This window comes from Ipomoea nil, unplaced genomic scaffold (genome assembly GCF_001879475.1).
Source record: "Ipomoea nil cultivar Tokyo-kokei standard unplaced genomic scaffold, Asagao_1.1 scaffold1361, whole genome shotgun sequence".
NCBI lineage: Eukaryota > Viridiplantae > Streptophyta > Magnoliopsida > Solanales > Convolvulaceae > Ipomoea > Ipomoea nil.
This window is the reverse complement of record NW_017617789.1, coordinates 305002-322500: the sequence shown is the minus strand read 5'-3', so window position 1 is coordinate 322500 and position 17499 is coordinate 305002. Positions and strand designations below refer to the sequence as shown.

General features: G+C 33.5%; 1 protein-coding gene and 1 long non-coding RNA gene across 2 annotated transcripts; both read right to left on the bottom strand.

Moving 5' to 3' along the window:
* Positions 1 to 1831: 1831 nt before the first annotated feature.
* On the bottom strand, positions 1832 to 15393 carry LOC109185935. Its single transcript, XR_002055068.1, has 3 exons — positions 15382 to 15393; positions 8538 to 8544; positions 1832 to 2008 (listed from the first exon to the last, which is right to left on the bottom strand). It is a non-coding gene; the product is annotated as an uncharacterized LOC109185935 (long non-coding RNA).
* Positions 15394 to 16195: 802 nt separating this feature from the next.
* Positions 16196 to 16819, bottom strand: LOC109185934 (uncharacterized protein At4g14450, chloroplastic-like). Its single transcript, XM_019335924.1, has one exon. It carries the CDS (start codon positions 16678 to 16680, stop codon positions 16351 to 16353), a length of 330 nt encoding a protein of 109 aa, XP_019191469.1. The 5' UTR covers positions 16681 to 16819; the 3' UTR covers positions 16196 to 16350.
* Positions 16820 to 17499: the final 680 nt, after the last annotated feature.

The following is a 17499-nucleotide window of genomic DNA, read 5'->3' as shown; positions in this document are numbered from 1 at the left end:
AGAGCATTCATATTATATTATGTAATAATAAAATAAAATTTATAATAAAAATAATAATTAGAATAATAATAACAAGACAAAAGGAATGATAATAATCACAATAATACCAAAAAATAAAAATAAAAATAAAAACAAGACAAAGGGGAGTGATAGCATGGCTCCCCTTTGTACATGATGTGGGATCAAAATAATCTCATATCAAAAACTCAAGGGAAAGACGAGCTCAATGTCCCTCTTCCAAAGATTAAATGCATGTCCATGATCCCACATCAGATGGGAAATAGAGTGGAGCCTAAGACTCCTTTCTGAAGATGTATTTAAATAAATAAATATATATATATATATATATATATATATATATATATATATATATATTATAATTTCGTGTGAGAGACATTTTGGAGAATCCAAACACGATAAAATGTAGAGTGGTTGGGAACAAATCCGTTGTTCCAAACTATTGTTTACCAAAAAAAAAAAAATTTGGCAAGTCAAAACGTTAAAAGTGATAGATTTGTCAAAATTTTTGATGAATTTGTTGTTTACCAAATAAGGCTTTTACTTAAGAAAAGTAACTTATGACTTGTGAGATTGGTATAACAAAGACATTTCTAATGTTTTAAAAGTTTAGAGAACTTGTAAGAGGAGATCCATGCATTATTGGCTAGTAAAAGCTATCCTCTTCAACATTGTTATCAACTTATCATGAAATGATCTAGGCAGTAGATGCCATGGCTAATTAGGGAGTTAGTAGAGACTCAAATGTATGAATCCTCGTATCCTTGAATTTCCTATTTTCACCTCTTTTATTATAATGGATGTTCATAGAATTCATACTTTTACATTTAGATAGGTGTTTGCAAAGGAGGAATCCTCCTTATTCAAGGTTTCCATTAAAAAAAAATGGATGACGAGAAAAACACATAACTACTATCTAAGAGGATGTACGGGATAAACTTACTCATTTGTAATAAGCAAAGAAGAAAAAGTTGGTTTGACCAAATGAATAATAAGTAGAACAGATAAAATGAGACAGATGGAGTTAGTTTTCAACTCGTATCACTTGAGTGCAAGTGTGAGGTGTTTTCTCTTAGAGCATCACTACCAGCGGTTATTTCTCAGTTTTTGGAATAGTGTTGGGGATAATAATTGATGGGAGGCAGTGATTCAAAGCAAAATAATTCCTTTGCAACAACGAAGTTTATGGCAGGAAAAAAAAAAAAAAAAAGAACAGCTGGCTAATGCGCGTTAGGTGCACGTCGCGCCCGTTAGCTGGCAGCCACTCTGACTTTTGTTTTACTGTTTTTTTTTTTAAATGTCAGAATATGCTTTAGTTTTTCTTTTTCCTTTCACCCACATTTTTATCTCTTTCCTAATCACACTTACAAAAACTCCTCAAAAATTGCACCGGAGATAAACTAGTGAAGATGCTCTTAGCAAAAGTGCCAATTCTCTCCTAGATAGGTTGTCCTTTTGGGGATCTTGTGGACAACATTACATTGTGAGAAGTACAATGATATCTACAATGTGAAGAACACAAAAAGTAATTCCAAGTACAAAACAACATACTTTACCAAGTGACATTTCACTAAACATCAAGTACATACCACTCTGCATTAGTCTTGTCTCACCACACCAACACCATAATATCTTAAGTGAAAACAGTCCAATTCTCGTGAGTAAAGCGATCAGACATTACGAATAAAACAACGGGTGTTAGGACGAGAGAATAGAACCGGTCAGCAGCTCAACTCGACTATATATATATTAGTTGAAACTCAATGTGACTACTGAATGCTCGCCAAAAACAAAGAAACGCACTACGCAAGTCCTTGCGAAGATATTATGCATTTCTTTAGAACGGTACACACTTCATAACCGAAAGAAATCAATAAATATAACACTACGATTTCCCTTCTTCTTTCTGGACAATCAAATGGTCAATACATATGAAACTATACTATCTTGTGCATAACAATTATATACAAGTAACATTTAACGCTATCATCTAACTTACCGATATAGGCATCCAATTCTCGAAAACGTCATCCAGCCTGAAAAGATGCCCCGAGCTGCAATTGCCATTCCATGTAGTCTTCAAAATCGAAGCTGCTCGCACAGTCCATCAAAGCGTTCTGCTGCTGCTCATAGCGACAAATATAATTTAGTCCCACGAGCAGTTCACAGACGATAGCCTCTGTCCTTTCACGGTCGCCAAAATACAACGTTTGGAGCAAGAGAACGTTCGTTCTCTTGACAATCTGATGCTGCTCAAAGTTACGCTCGCTTTGCCACCTGATCATGTTATGTGCCATCGGGGCGAGCCACTTTAGGATCTCTTCGAGCCTTTCTTTCCATTCTTGTGCAAGAGGTGCATCGTATATCTCCAAACTTTTCGTGTAAGACTTCAAAGTAGTCTTTAAGTTCTTTCTTAGGCTTTCTGGTAACATCTGATATAAATCATCCCTGGCTTCGTCGCCAATTAGGTGTGGGTATCGAAGCAGCTTCTCTAGGACGATTATGACATTTGCGTAATGCAAGGAAAGAGCAGAACCTCCAACGGTTGAAGGAAGAGCATACAACATTACTCGTCTTTTGGGACCAAATCTTGCATTGTTCCCCGTACTACCCTTGGCCATCCTCGGGTCTCCACCGCTACTATAGGCACTCGAGAAATTCCATCGTTCTTTCCTTGCTCCACTCGCAACACTACTACATCCCGAGACCTGACTGCTTCTATCATCACTACCAGCATTATTATCGTTTGAAGCGGAACTCAAACTTAGACACTCCATGAGTCCAACTCCACAAGCAAAATTGAAATCTTTCGAACAAAATAAGCCACATTGGCTCTTTTGCAACCCATTCTTGGGATGGAAGCTCGTGTTCTTCTTGCTAAGAACTCGTTTTATTGAATCCCCACTCGAGCGTTCCAAACCACTCGAACTGGTTTTTGCAATTATATCATCAGTAACAGCACTAATCCTCGCATAAACTGTAACCACAGTCCTAGCCAGCAATTCCACGACCTTATCGTGAGTCTGATTCCAAAGCGAAACATCCTTCAAATGCCTCACATCTTGCTTCTGCCACGCCAACTTTTGCTCGTACGCTTTCCAAGTCTCCTCGTGCTGATTCTGTCGAAACTTCTTCGTAGCCACTTCCAATTCACTCATCGCCTCCATCTCGCTATACAATCTCGAAGTGGAACTCACATATCTCTCCATTTTCCTTACCATCCCCTCCATATCCTTAACCAAAAACTCCAATTCCTTCACATCAATCACCCCAGCAGTAATATCCCCATACACATGCTCAAAACCCTGCAATGCTGGGATTGTGCATTTCCTCCCCAACCTAGACACCACACTAGCAACCCTATTCAAATCATCAAGTTTCTCAACAAGGGCTAGCTGCAAAATCTTAGTTTCATCATCAGACACAAGGGTTCTTATCCCTACAGAGCTCAAGATCTCATTCTTGAGCTTAACTATCTCGTGGTCAGTCAAAGATTTGTGCAGGTGAATAATCATAGACATTATATTAGCCACTTCAAAAGAAAGTATCCCTATGAACTCTTTTTTTCCTCGCAAAGCATCACTCTTTTTCGAATTTTCCAGAAGTAAAGCGTGCTTAACATTGGTGCTTACCTGATTTCCCATCCTCAACAGCCAAGGCTCCGCCACCATTTCCACAGAATTGGAGCTTCAGAATCCGCCCAGACACATTGAATCAAGAAAATCCAAGAAAATTGGTGCTTTGCGATGGGGAAGCAGAGAGGGGAGATGGGTATTCCTTAGAAAAAAGAAATCTTGATCTTTGGGTATTTCTTATTCAATGATTTTGTGCTGAGGAAAGTGGGCGCAACGGAGATAAGAGGGGATTGCGCATGGTGTGAAAGTGGGGAGAGTGATAAGTGAGAGCGCATTGAACAGGGAAGGAGAGGGTGCGAAGGTGTAATTGATGGTTTTAACTTTCAAGACTTCAACAACAGAGAAAGAAAAGATGGAGGGAAAACAAGGGAGAGTGTTGTTGATTTACTCAAAGTACAGTTGGGACCTGTGTGTGGGGAGGGGGGGAGCTTTTTGTATGTGATTTTCCTTGTAATCATTTCTTTGAAAAAGGTAATGGCAGTTTAGAGATGATTTGGGAGTGGTGCCGTTGGGAAGGGGGAATTTGTGGAATTAGTCAAATTTTTATTTAATCTTTTTTATTTTGTGTACTAAAGATTTCTACTGTCGAACACCGTGATCAATTTTTGGTTGAATTGTAGGCACCAAATCTTTTGGGTAGGACAGTTGGTCTGAAGATTAAATTTTTATTTAATCTTAAGTCACTTCTACCTGTTAAGTGACTCTCCCATACGGGAGGTCATGAGATCGAGCAGTGGAGGTGGTGTAAAGTATATATGAACATATATTACAATCTAATAGAGTCAGTACAACAAAAAAGAGACTTCTACCTCTACTTCTATTCTTTTATATCACATTTAATGCAAGTCTTTCTTTCTTCTTTCTTGGGTTAGATTCAGTTTTTTCGATCAAATTAAATGTCTTATAGAAACAAATAGGAGTCATCACATTTTAATTCAAAATCATACATTCCTCTCCAAAAGCATTGAAGTTTTCAAGTTGGTATGGTTCAAAACTAGAAATAGGACACATTACGATTCTTTTTTTCAAAACGTCTGATAAAAATTGAAAGTGGCTGAAAACGATAGTAATATACTAAACGTGAGTGACAAAAAATTAATATTTTAAGACTAAATGAAAAAGTTGTCTAGTAGTAGTAAGATTGAAAATAATTTTTATAATAAGTGTTATAGCATTGGTTACTTATGAATTTATACTATGAATTAATTAAATGAAATCATATTATTTAAAGAAAATAATGCAAAATATTGGGAGAAAATAGCATTGCCCATAATGCCTTTCATGTTGCCATTGCGTATAACTTTTGGTTTTTTACTTTCCAGGAAAATTCTTTCAATTTTCTGAAGGATGATAGAACCTTAACATCAACCTAATTAGACATACATACATCACATTTGTTTTTTCTGCATTAAATGTCCTTAGTCATGGCTAACCTTAATCCTTGTACTACAATAGTCTTTTCAACAAGTCTTGCAATTGGCTCTGATCTACTTAGAAGGCTTAACATTAAATAAACTGGTCCAACCAAAACTCATCTGTCTCTTGCCTAACACCAATGACTAATACATATCGTAGGGTTTGCGCTCAAAACCCGAGGGTCCCACTTGCCGCTCCCAGAGTCTTGACAGAATAGTAAATTGCAGAATGTACTTCAGCTGTTTAAAGTTCTTCAAAGTGCTTGTTTACTGATGCTCACAACATAATAAATTCATACTGCAACTCTCGATCGTTGAGGGGTTTCAAAATGCAAACTGCTGTTGCCAATGAAACAAGTTATTAGCTTTATTTAGATTGACCAATCAATTGAGATATGCTTGGGCTAGTACTAACTACTATTAGTTTTGTTTTAGGAAGTCATTAGGGGGTGGGGGGGGGGGGGGTGCAGATGTGATCATCTATAATGTTCTGAATTGACCAACACTTAACTGTACTAGAGAAGGAAAATCAAATGTTTTGAATGTGAAGATAACACAACTAACAAAGATATGAAAAGAAGAAAATAACAAGATACTATAGGGTAGACCTTAACATCTCTATCAAAGCTCCAGTCTTTGGTTGGGATTGTGGGTTTGGATTTGAAATTTGTGGATTTAATTACAAGGAAAAAGGATAAGTTGTGTATAGATTTGTCAAAAAAGTAATATGTAGTGGGAGTTGGTGGCATCTGTGTTTCTTAACAAAGACAAAACTATATGTCAAGATGAAAAAATTCATGCAACTACATAGAATAAGGATCAAGACAATGACTCAATGACAATATCGGAAAACCTGCCCAACTTGCTAGCTCATTCACCTAATCATGTAATTGTGGGTTCAGTTTACTAGTGATGTTAAATAACTCATTTGTGGAGCTAGTACAAATAATATATATGGTTATAGATACTATAATAGGCACCCGATCGAACACAAATGATCTCGATTCAAATGTTAGAGATCAAATGGCGTTGACTCGAGTGAGAGGACTTAAATAGCTTTAAAATGTGCATGGTTGGGAGTTAAATGCTAGAAAAATGTAAAATTCTGACCACTTTTCTAATCGCCTAAAAAGTGGTCGAAAACTCTAACTACTTTGCTCGGTGGTTGAAATTAGCGATAAAGACTTTTGCATATGCCAAAAGTAGTGGGAACACCCATTTTAGACCGAAAAACTTTCGATTTTTAACCACTTTTGAATAGTCAAAAATTCAGGTATTTTTAATTAGGGTTAAAATTTGTACAAGACCTCAGGGACTTTTTATTATCTCGGCATGAATCTCGTTAAACCAAAAGAAATTTATGATGGATAGGATCATGCAAAGCATGCAATAAACAAATTAAAGGTTTTGCCTTTTATTATCTTTTGATAATAATTATATTATATGAAAACTTAATTAATTGCATGTTGGGTATATATATCTAGCTGTACTGCAATATAAGTTTTCTTTACTATTTCCTTTTATATATTCTATATTAATTTCATTTAGAAAATTATGAGAATAGTGGTTGGAATTTTAACTAGTTTCCCTCCATATGCATGCAAGTTTTGTTGATTGGAATCTCCACTTTAGATGGAGAATATGTTAAGGCTGTCGTTGCATTTGCCCCACATGTGTCATTAACACTTTAATAAACAATTTTTGAGGTTAAAAATAAAAAAAATGGTAAGGAATGTCAATGTCATGGAGATGGGCTTTTTGTTCTTTTGTTGTTGCTTAGAATTCAGGCTGCTTTTATGGGTGGTTTCTGGTACATTAGGGCATTAACTTTAGATTGGGAAAAAAAAAAAAGTCTTGAGTTAGGTAACAACTTTGTCACACAACCGTATCAACAAACAATCTATGTAGTTACTACTTTTGGATTTTCTTAATTAGTATTTGGTTTGATTTAAAGTTGGTGTACTTAATTGTCTTTTGAAAGAGCTCTCCCTGACTTTCCATGTCTAGATAGAGTACAATGTGGTCCTATATTTTGGATGCATGTCATTCCAAGTGGTAGACTTATGGGTAGACATGATGATGATGAGGATCAATTTTAAGTGAGACATTTTGTGTAGATTTATTTGTTATGATTATATATATTGTGTATTTATTGTATCCAGAGGAAAATATACAATTTTTTTTAATACTATTAACTCTATTATTATAAGGTAGTAGTATATGTTTTATACTTTCTCTAACTATTGCAATCCAAAGAGTTAATACCCCACCACCAGGGTTTGATCTTATGACATTTCTTAAGGAGAGCCATAGACGTGCCATTTGAACACAAGGTGTTTGGCGTAGAAGAATATACATAATTAGTATTAAATTTTATTCCTGATAAATAACCAGGGTGGACAGCCTAGTAAGTCCAAATTATAAGTTTCGTGAGCCCAATCAATACATAATTGTGAATATAGAGTTTTGTAATAGTGAATATAGAGTTCAATAATTTGAATATGAAGATCAAAAATTACGAACATAAAATTTTATAATTATGAACACAGAGTTTAGTAATTATGAACACATAGAACCGTGTCCACCTTGCAAGGTGGACACGGTTCCACGGCATAACAATTGATGACGGGCAATTTATATTATGGACTAGGGTCCGCATAGTATTATGAATCATGGATTGAAACAACGAGGTATAGAATTAATACTCGTAAGGTATATAATTTTATAACACAAAACACAAAAAATTACAACATGTATAGCACATCATTATGGACGCAGCTGAATTGAAAAAATGAGATACAAAATTCATACTTGTAATGTACATAATTATATAAGTTAGTTTGTAACCATTTGTGAAGAAGAAGGTAAAGGAATAGATAACAAAGGCAAAGATGCAGATGGAGTTGAGATTGATCCCTGAATTAAAATGATTAATCTCAAAAAATGACTTTTTAGGTGAGGAATTGATATGATGATTATATGTATTCTTTTGCTTCCTTCGAGAACGCCGTCCTCCTTACTTTTTCATTGTACCTTTAATTTGCCAAAGAAAACTTGACTCCTTTTTCTTTAATAAAAAAAAAAAAAAAAAATATATATATATATATATATATATATATATATATATATATATATATATATATATATATATATATATATATATATATATATATATATATATACTCCGTATATGATAATAATATTGGATCGGACTCATGGTTATTGGTGATTTGGATTTTGGAGTGATTGGGCAGGGCCAATAATTTTTATTTATTAATTTCTCATTTTTCAAGCCCTTCTTGCTACTGGGCTTACAACTTCTACTACAAATAATTTTTCAATTTAAGCATATAATTTAATTTTTAATTATTTAACATTAAATACTAGGGTTGGAGTTTATTTATACTACAATGATGCTTCTTGTATCCAGTATATTAGGACTCTATATTCTAAGTACATTAGAATTCACTCTTCATCTTTGTATATTATAGGAAATATTACCATTTATCATTCCTACTTGTATTTTTTATGCGCAAGGTGTCCAATATTAATACATTATATTAAAATTTTAAATTTATTTAGATTTTAGATATTTAAATTATTCTAAATAATAATAATAATAATGTGAATCATTTTTATAAATTTGATATTTATATTTATGTAATAATTAACATATAACTCAAATATTTAATTTGTATATATTATTATTAATGAAGAAGATAAGAAAATATATGGTGGATGCATGTGCATGGTAACAATAGTGGAAAAGATAACGGAAGTTATAAAGGTAGGGGTATGTTTGTCCAAAATATTTTAATGTACAACCTTTATAGCATAATGTACAAAAAAAAAAAAAAAAAAAAAAAAAAAAACTTAACGGAAAAAACGGATATAAATCAGGGGTATAACTTTCATTCACACTTATTATGTTTTTAGATTCTAACTGGAACTCTTTGTATCTTTATAAATACATACTTTATATCATTATGAATTGATCAATAACAAAATTATTCTCAGAACTATTCAAATTTGGTATGGTAGACTAAAGGATCCATGACTACAAACCCTACCAAAAAAACCCACCGCTACCGTCACTTACCCCATGCCGCCACGCCGCCGTTGGCCGGTGACACCACATTAACTTCTTGCATCATCCAATCACAGCCCCAATAAATACTTACAAATAGTCCATCACTTTATCTCCATTAAACATATTTCCTCAAACTTTCTGTTATGGAATACTCAACTTGTTCCCTTTCTATATGGTCAAAATCTTAGTGGATACGTATACGTTGAAGGCACGTTTCTGTGTCCGGCTTCATTTATTAAAGCTCTGAATGAGTATTCCGTTGTAGCTACGCTCTAAATGAGTGTTCTGTTGTAGCTGCGCTCCGGATTAGTGCTTCATTATTGTAGCCGATCCTGCGGTCGAAAATTTGGTTCGTCAGAATTCTTTTATTGTGTTCGTGACAAAGTAGCATCAAAGGAACTACAATGAAACTACATCTCTACAAAAAGACCAATTGGCATGCATCTTCACCAAGTCACCAACCACAGCAAGGATAAATAATCTAAGGGACATGCAAGCTCAATGTTCTCTCTAGAGAACCTTAAGCTTGAAGGACGTATTAGGACTCTATATTCTAGGCACACTATAATCCATTCTCTCTCTCCCTATATTATTATGGATATTACCATTTGCCATTCCATCTAAGTGACATGTTATAACCGTTTGTCGGTTGGCGATTTTTTCTTATCAACAACGGCGATAAAAAACAAGGAGTGGCGCTCAACGACAGTCTATATACTAGTAACTTGTCGGTTACCGGTAAATTGGACTTTTTTTGAAGGCCGGTAAATTGGACCTATTTTAATAAGTTGGAGTGTTTAAAAGTTCACCCGTCTAATTGGACTTTTGTATAAAGTTATAAAGCCTATTTGATTGTTTTTTCAATAAGAAATTGACAGGATAATGTAATTCTTGTTAATATTACAACAACAACAACAACAACAAAAAAATAAGGAGGAGGAGAAGAGCAAACTCAAACAATATAATAGGCATAAATGATGTTGAATTTATTAGTATAATAGTATTCAGCCACGTTTTCATTCGATTCACGTGTTGACAATATGATGTATGTTAGTTTTTTGTTTTTTGTTATTTGAAATTACGATGTATGTTAGTTAGTACGATGTATATATACAATTATGTTTGAATTGATGACGCGTTGATTTGATGCATTAGGTTTCCGGTGTGAACGCCATCACAAGCAGCAGCAATAATATTATATTGCTGACATTATAATTTGTTCTTTGTGAATAATCGATCATCAATTAGTAGACAAATTAAAATCAACCTTCTGCAAAACGTGAATAATATATATATATATATATATATATATATATATATATATATATATATATATATAGTCCATTTCAGGCATGAGGAGAAATCTGAACATTTGATCTGTCCAAATAAACGACTTTAAAAATAAATAGCGTTTCTAATCTACAGGATGCCATGAAGGCACACAATAAATAACACTTCTGATTTATTATTGTCTTTTCATGTTGTTCAAATTATGAACGCACAAATTTATCTCTTGAAAAGCACAACAGTATACACTACAAAGCATAATAATTTTGCTCTGGAAGTAGTTTAGAAGTAGCTATTCAAACTTTTTCTTTGCCCTTTCATTACTTCTGGATAATCAACATCTTCCAAGTCCACTTTTTCGTCCATAATCTTTTAGAAAACGTACAGCTCTTCACCAAAAAAAAAAAAAAAAAAAAAAAAAAAAAAAAAAAAAAAAGATTATAATAAACGCTAGATAGAGACAAAGATCGTCACATCTAACATTAATATTTCAAACTATCGAAATATTATTTAGCAATGGTTTTAACTGATATTTTTTGGTGGTCATGAACACCTTTAGTATTGATTATATAATCGATGCTAGATTATTTTTGTTTCAGTAGTGCTTAAACATTTATTAAATTTCATCAATCCATTATATATAACACATGACAAATGGACGAGCACTACTGAAAATTATGAAATTTCCGACCACCTGAAAGTGATCTTAAATCAAGTCGAAAGCCTTGTTCCGACCACTTTTGGTATCCGAAAAAACCTGTGTTGCTATTTCCGACCACTTTTTGGTATCAATTTGATTCAAGATCACTTTCAGATGGTCGGAAATTCTATAATTTTCAGTAGTGGAGATCTATACTTTAAAAGAATAAAGACATTTTTATAAATATGTAGAACTTACACATATCATTATTAGGTAAAAATCTCACTTTATGATAAAATAACGTCGTTTAAGGGTAAACATGCATCACTTTAGTAAAACCAACACGTATATTAATATTTTCATACTTATTTAGGCCAAATAATATGAATTTCGATTGAAACAATGCATGTTTAGGTCATGCATATTTTATCTAAAATAATACAAGTAAAAGACTGTGTGTATATATTATCCCAAAACAATACGATTTCAGCATTTTCAATGACTATATGTCTATATGCATATGTATTTAGGCCAAAACAATGCAGATAAATTCCTCCAAAATGATACGAGTTTTTCCCAAAATAATGTAGGAAATTAAAAACTTCTACATATATACAAAATATGTCATTGCATATGTTAGTTTATTTAAATTCATGTGCTTTAGGGTACGTAAATGATACTAATTTTTTTGGAAGTGATGTTATTTTCCTCATTTTTGTCCTAAATGGTACTCCGTATAAAGAAAGTTTTACATATATATATATTTTGAAGTATAGAAATTTTGAATATGAAGTGATGCATGGAAGATTAGTTAGCACTAATTATTGGACTTTGGAGCACATACAAGACTTTTCACATGTTAGCTAGCCCAAACGGTAAGCTAAGTAGTAGAAAATAATTAAAACAGCAATAAAATTTCATAACTGCTAGTCACGGTTAGGTAATCCACGCTTATCTCTTAATTTACAGAAGACTGGAACCACCAACTAAAATTATTTCTCGAGTGAACTTTGGTCTTGTGACCGGAATCAGTAAAAAATCACAAAAAAAATAATTCAAGTCAGTTTAAATTGCACATAATTAATCGACTCAAACCAAAAAGAACAATAAATCAGAATTGAATTTGAAACTTTATAATTATCAAGTTCAATTGTTTGACTAATTTGATTAGATATTGTCCAAATTCACGTTTATCTTAAGTTGATGTTATATATATATATATATATATATATATATATATATATATATATATATATATATATATAATATATGACATAACATCTAATTAATTCTATAAATAACCTTTTTGTGACTCCAAAAATAAATTAAAATTTGAGAGGCTAGGAGAGGTAAAGAACTAAAGTCTAAAGGATGGGAGTTGAGTCTAGGAATCTTGTTAAGAATATATGGGGGTCAAAGATGGAACATTTTATTAAATTTAACGTATGGAGTATAATATATATATATAGGATTCATATTTTTGCATATTTATGCTTTTGCCCTTTTGAGACCGTTCCTTTTCGTAAAGTAGTCGTCGTTGTACCAATGGACGGTGGCTATTCAATTCTTCTTGCTTAGCTCTGTAGTTACCAATATTATTTCCACTTTCTTTATATATATATATATATATATATATATATATATATATATATATATATATATATATATATATATATATATATATGAGACGGCTAAGGTGAAAATCAAGTGTTCAGATGAGCATCAATATTAAGTGCATCTAACATGATCATTAGCTGTATCAAACATTATCATTAAGTGCACTACTGTAAAAGACGTTATCATTAGATACACTAAATTAAAGTTCAAACGGTAAAATTACATGCACTATTTAGTCAAAATGGTTGCACTTTTAAATTTTAATACATGTTACCTGTGATTGGTTCTTAGTTCTCACTTGAACGCGCCCATAGGTCATTACATGCCATCTGAGTATAAGGTGCTTGGCATATATATATATGTGTGTGTGTGAAAGAGTTTGTATAATTAGACCATCGAAAAAAAAAAAGTATGTGTATGTATATAATTAAGCAAATTGTGCCCAGTTGACGCCTCTGTGACTCTCAAACAATATGAAAGCTTCCTTAATTGAATGAAATTCGACAAAAAAATTCAAATTAACCACAATATAATATTTAACCAAATGAAAAAAGAAGCATTTGGCATCATTCCCAAACGATTCTTCTGATTAATATTTTTTTATTAACCTAAAATATAACAAATTCAATGTTGTCGACTAATTGTAACCTCAAATACAGGAATTTGACTTTTTATTTGATCTGTAAATTAATATATTAAGCTTACATTCCATTTGATAAATATGAAAAGTAATGTTATTTGTATTAAAATTTGTATATTAAATTTTGTGTTATATGATATACATAATTAGTTTTGATTAATTTATTTTGAAGTTCACAAGTAGTTAATAAAATGGATAATATTAACACGTGAAATTATAAGTTATGCCGTACCCAGAAAAAATTGATACAAGTAACATATTTGATGAATTCAGTTAAATTGTAATTACAAATAATGAAAATCTAATTCTAGATTTTGTCTATAAGCAATGAAAAAGAAAAGGATTGATAATTAAATATATTCTGCGTCGGTGTTTTACCTTCTCTAATAATTCAAATTGATCCTCGTTTATTACAATGTACTGAGTAAATTCTGTCTTGTAACTTATTCAGCAAAGGACCGTAAGAAGAGAAACTCACATCCTGTGACCCTAGCTGCCATAGGATCACAATGAAGTAAACCAATCTAAGTTACACATAATTAATCGATTCGAACCAATAAAATCAATATGTCACTTTCATTAAGTATCAAACTTAAAACATTGTAATTATTAAAGTAATTGCTGGAACAAATTGGGATTACCCTAACTAATGTGCCTTTTGATTCGTAAAAAGGTTGTTGGTCCAGATCCCTTTGAGAAATCCTTTTTGAATGAAACAGTAATGGAAATGACTTAAGATGCTCCAACAACACTCCTTAGACGACAGTATCACGTTACACTTGTCTCCATCACTTGGACACTTGCTAAACTACCCATCTTTCTTTTTATCACATCAATGAATTATATCGATTTCTACTTTCACAAGTTTAGGGTTTAGTCCATCACTTCACCTCTTACCGCTTCAAACAATTGAAAATTTTAGCAATCGGATGAGATAATTAAGACTATTCCTATCACTCTACACAAAAGTGTTTGATAAATAATTGTTAACTAATTGAGTTAGAAAGTTTGACTAGTTGATAGCATTAGATGATTGTAGAAAAATATTTGGGAAATTAGCTAATAGCTATTTGTTTTTTGTGCTCACTATTAGGTAGTATCTATTCAAACATACTTTCTCAACCAAATGAAGCCCACAGAGTCAACAACACCTCCACTATGGCTCGATCTCATGACCTCCCATTAGGGCTGTTAACGAACCGAACATAAACGAACGGAGGTTGTTCGTGTTCGTTTGTTAAGGAATTTGGAGTGTTCGTGTTCGTGTTCGTTTGTTAAGTGTTCGTTAACGTTCGCGAACACGTTCACGAACGTGTTCGTTAACGTTAACGAACATGTTCACGAACGTGTTTGTTAACGTTCGTGAACATGTTCGCAAACGTGTTCGTTAACGTTAACAAACACGTTCACAAACGTGTTCATTAACAAGCACGTTCACGAACATATTCATTTACGTTCATGAGCACTTAATAAACAAACATCTGCACATGTTCATGATCACAATTCGTTCGTGAATAATAAATAATCTACGTTCACGAACAATAGTCAAACAAACAACACAACTACAAAACTAATATAATATAATATAATATAATATATATGTTTGTGAACATGTTCGCGAACATTATTAAACGAACACAAACGAGCTTGTTCACGAACATTATTAAATGAACATAAACGAGCTTGTTTACGATCTCTTAGCAAACGAGCTTACAACTGTTCAAGCTCTGTTCGTTTATTAACCGAGCTCTAAATTTTGTTTGTTAATGTTCGTTTACCTTAACAAACGAACATAAACGAACGTTTACCGAACACGAACACGAGTAGTTTGCCGAAAGCTCTGTTCGCTAACACTCCTACCTCCCATATGGGAGAGATCACTACATGTCATTTGAACACAAGGTGTTTGACAGCTGATTGTTAATTACATGTAAAATAAGTTTCTCAAAAAATTAATCTAAAAAACTGCTTTGAGCATCATTTTGAATTTTAGCGTTTTGAAAATCTAATTAATCAAACACTCAAAATGACTTTTTAACAAAGTGAAAGTGAATTCAAAAATAGTCATAGTTTTTCTCAAAAGATTGAGTCCCCACCTCGAAAGCTCCGCACCGGGCCAAATCTTGTAAATCATGGTAACTCAATTGAACTACAGAGAATAGACTTTTGCTTAGTTTAGACTCGATCCCTAGTTATTCTTTTCAAACTGTCACTCTTCCTAGCTGTCCATGCGGGCTCAAAAATAATAATAGTGAAGTAACTAATAGTAATCAAACAAGTCAAATTTAACTGATAAACTAACTATTTTATCAAACAGGATTAAAGCCAAAAAATATAGTAAATTCAATAAAATTTGTGGGTACGAAGGTGTGGCTTGTTTGTTCCTGTCAATACCAACGCCCACTCGGAGCGCTGGCTATGAATGGGATGTGGGCATGTGGGTGATGGTGATGTTAGGCACTTGCTTTGGTTTCAACAACTAATTACAACCCATTACTACGCAACTTGAATTCTGCAGTTGAATCTGTATATTCTTGATGTTAACTCTGTACACAAAATCAACATATGCGTATCAATTATCAAACAAACAATAGACTAAACACAAAAATGTTTGGTTAGAAGAATTGGTCTAGAAAAATCTTTGGTTGAAAATTGAAATAATTACAGAAGTGGGTCCACCAAGCATAGCTATTCAAACCGGAAAATTCAAAAATCAAAAATCAATGCGAGCAACATATGGACACTTCAAATGAAAGCGACAGCGGCCAAAAAAGTAAAACGAGAAAATGACGTCATTTTTATTTGTTAATTTTTACGGAGTATTTTTTTTTTGGTTAGTAAATTGTATAGAAATTAGTAATTCCTCTCAATCGAAAGGGGTAGAACTGGGAAACTATGAACATTAGGTGTATTCCGTCAGAATTACAATCAAAAATTAAAATGAAAAAAAAAAAAAAAAGGAAATACAAAATTTAGATTTCAGATAACCGTCTGCGTTTGGATCTAGATCATCTATCGGCTTTTCCTGTACAAACGAACTGAAGAAACGGAGCCGGATCGTAGGAGAACGGCGCCGCCGGGTGTTGCCACTTCTTAAACACCACCGTCTGCGGCTTCTCCGCCTCTCTGCTCTCGTCCTTCTTACTGCTCGAGTTCGAACACGACTTGATCGCCGCCGTTAAATCGCTCGAATCCGGCGACGTAATCAGCGGCGATAGCAGCGGTATGGCCACATTCCAATCCGTCGAGCGGTTTATCTGGATCGACGCCGGCGCTTTCCGCTGCAATCGGCTCGACTGCCGCCGGTCCCCTGACAAATATTTCTTGTTCTCCGCCATAACCGTATATGCGAGGACTGTAGAGACTAGAGAGAGAAACGTGCACAGTATATTTTGCTTTAGAGAGAGAAAATTTAGGGATTTGGTGAGAGAGAGAGAGAAGAGGGAAGTGTGTGAACAGAGATGAGGAGAGAGATTGTGGGGGATGGGTATATATAGGGGACATGTGGTGTGCACGTTGAAGGTGGGGCCGGGGCGGGGGTAATATGGGAAAAAGGTACGGCGAGATTCAGTCAATGGTCAAGGGAACTAACTTTACAGGAGATTAATGATTTCTGTTGCTGTCACGCGGCTCGGCGTCGGCTTGGATGGATTTGAGCTGGCTTCATCGTAATTATACTATGAATCAATACCATGAATGATTGATTTGACCAACAAAATTAGATTAGAATAATTTTCTTTTGGACCCTTGAGATTCTAGATAGTTTTAGGTGTAATCTAGAGTATCCATCATACTAATTTTTTCGTTGAAGTGTAGATACTTCAAAAGGGTGAGATAGTTGGTTTGGATATTTAAAAGAGTAAATACTCAAAATGGTCCCTCGACTATAGTTAAATTCACAAATTGGTCTTCGATTTTCAATTTCAACCAATTAAGTCCTTAACTTTGTAATTTTAACACAATTTGGTCCTCTGTCTATTTGACCGTTTGTTGACTGTGATTTTTGAGCATATATATGTAATTTCATGATCCATCGTCGGTTTTTTAAGGTTCTAGTTACATTTCCAGACCGCACAGTTACATTTGAGTCCACTGCCGAAAGCAATCTACCAAATCCGATCGCCTTTCTTCGTCCTCCCTTTGGATTCAATGTAGTT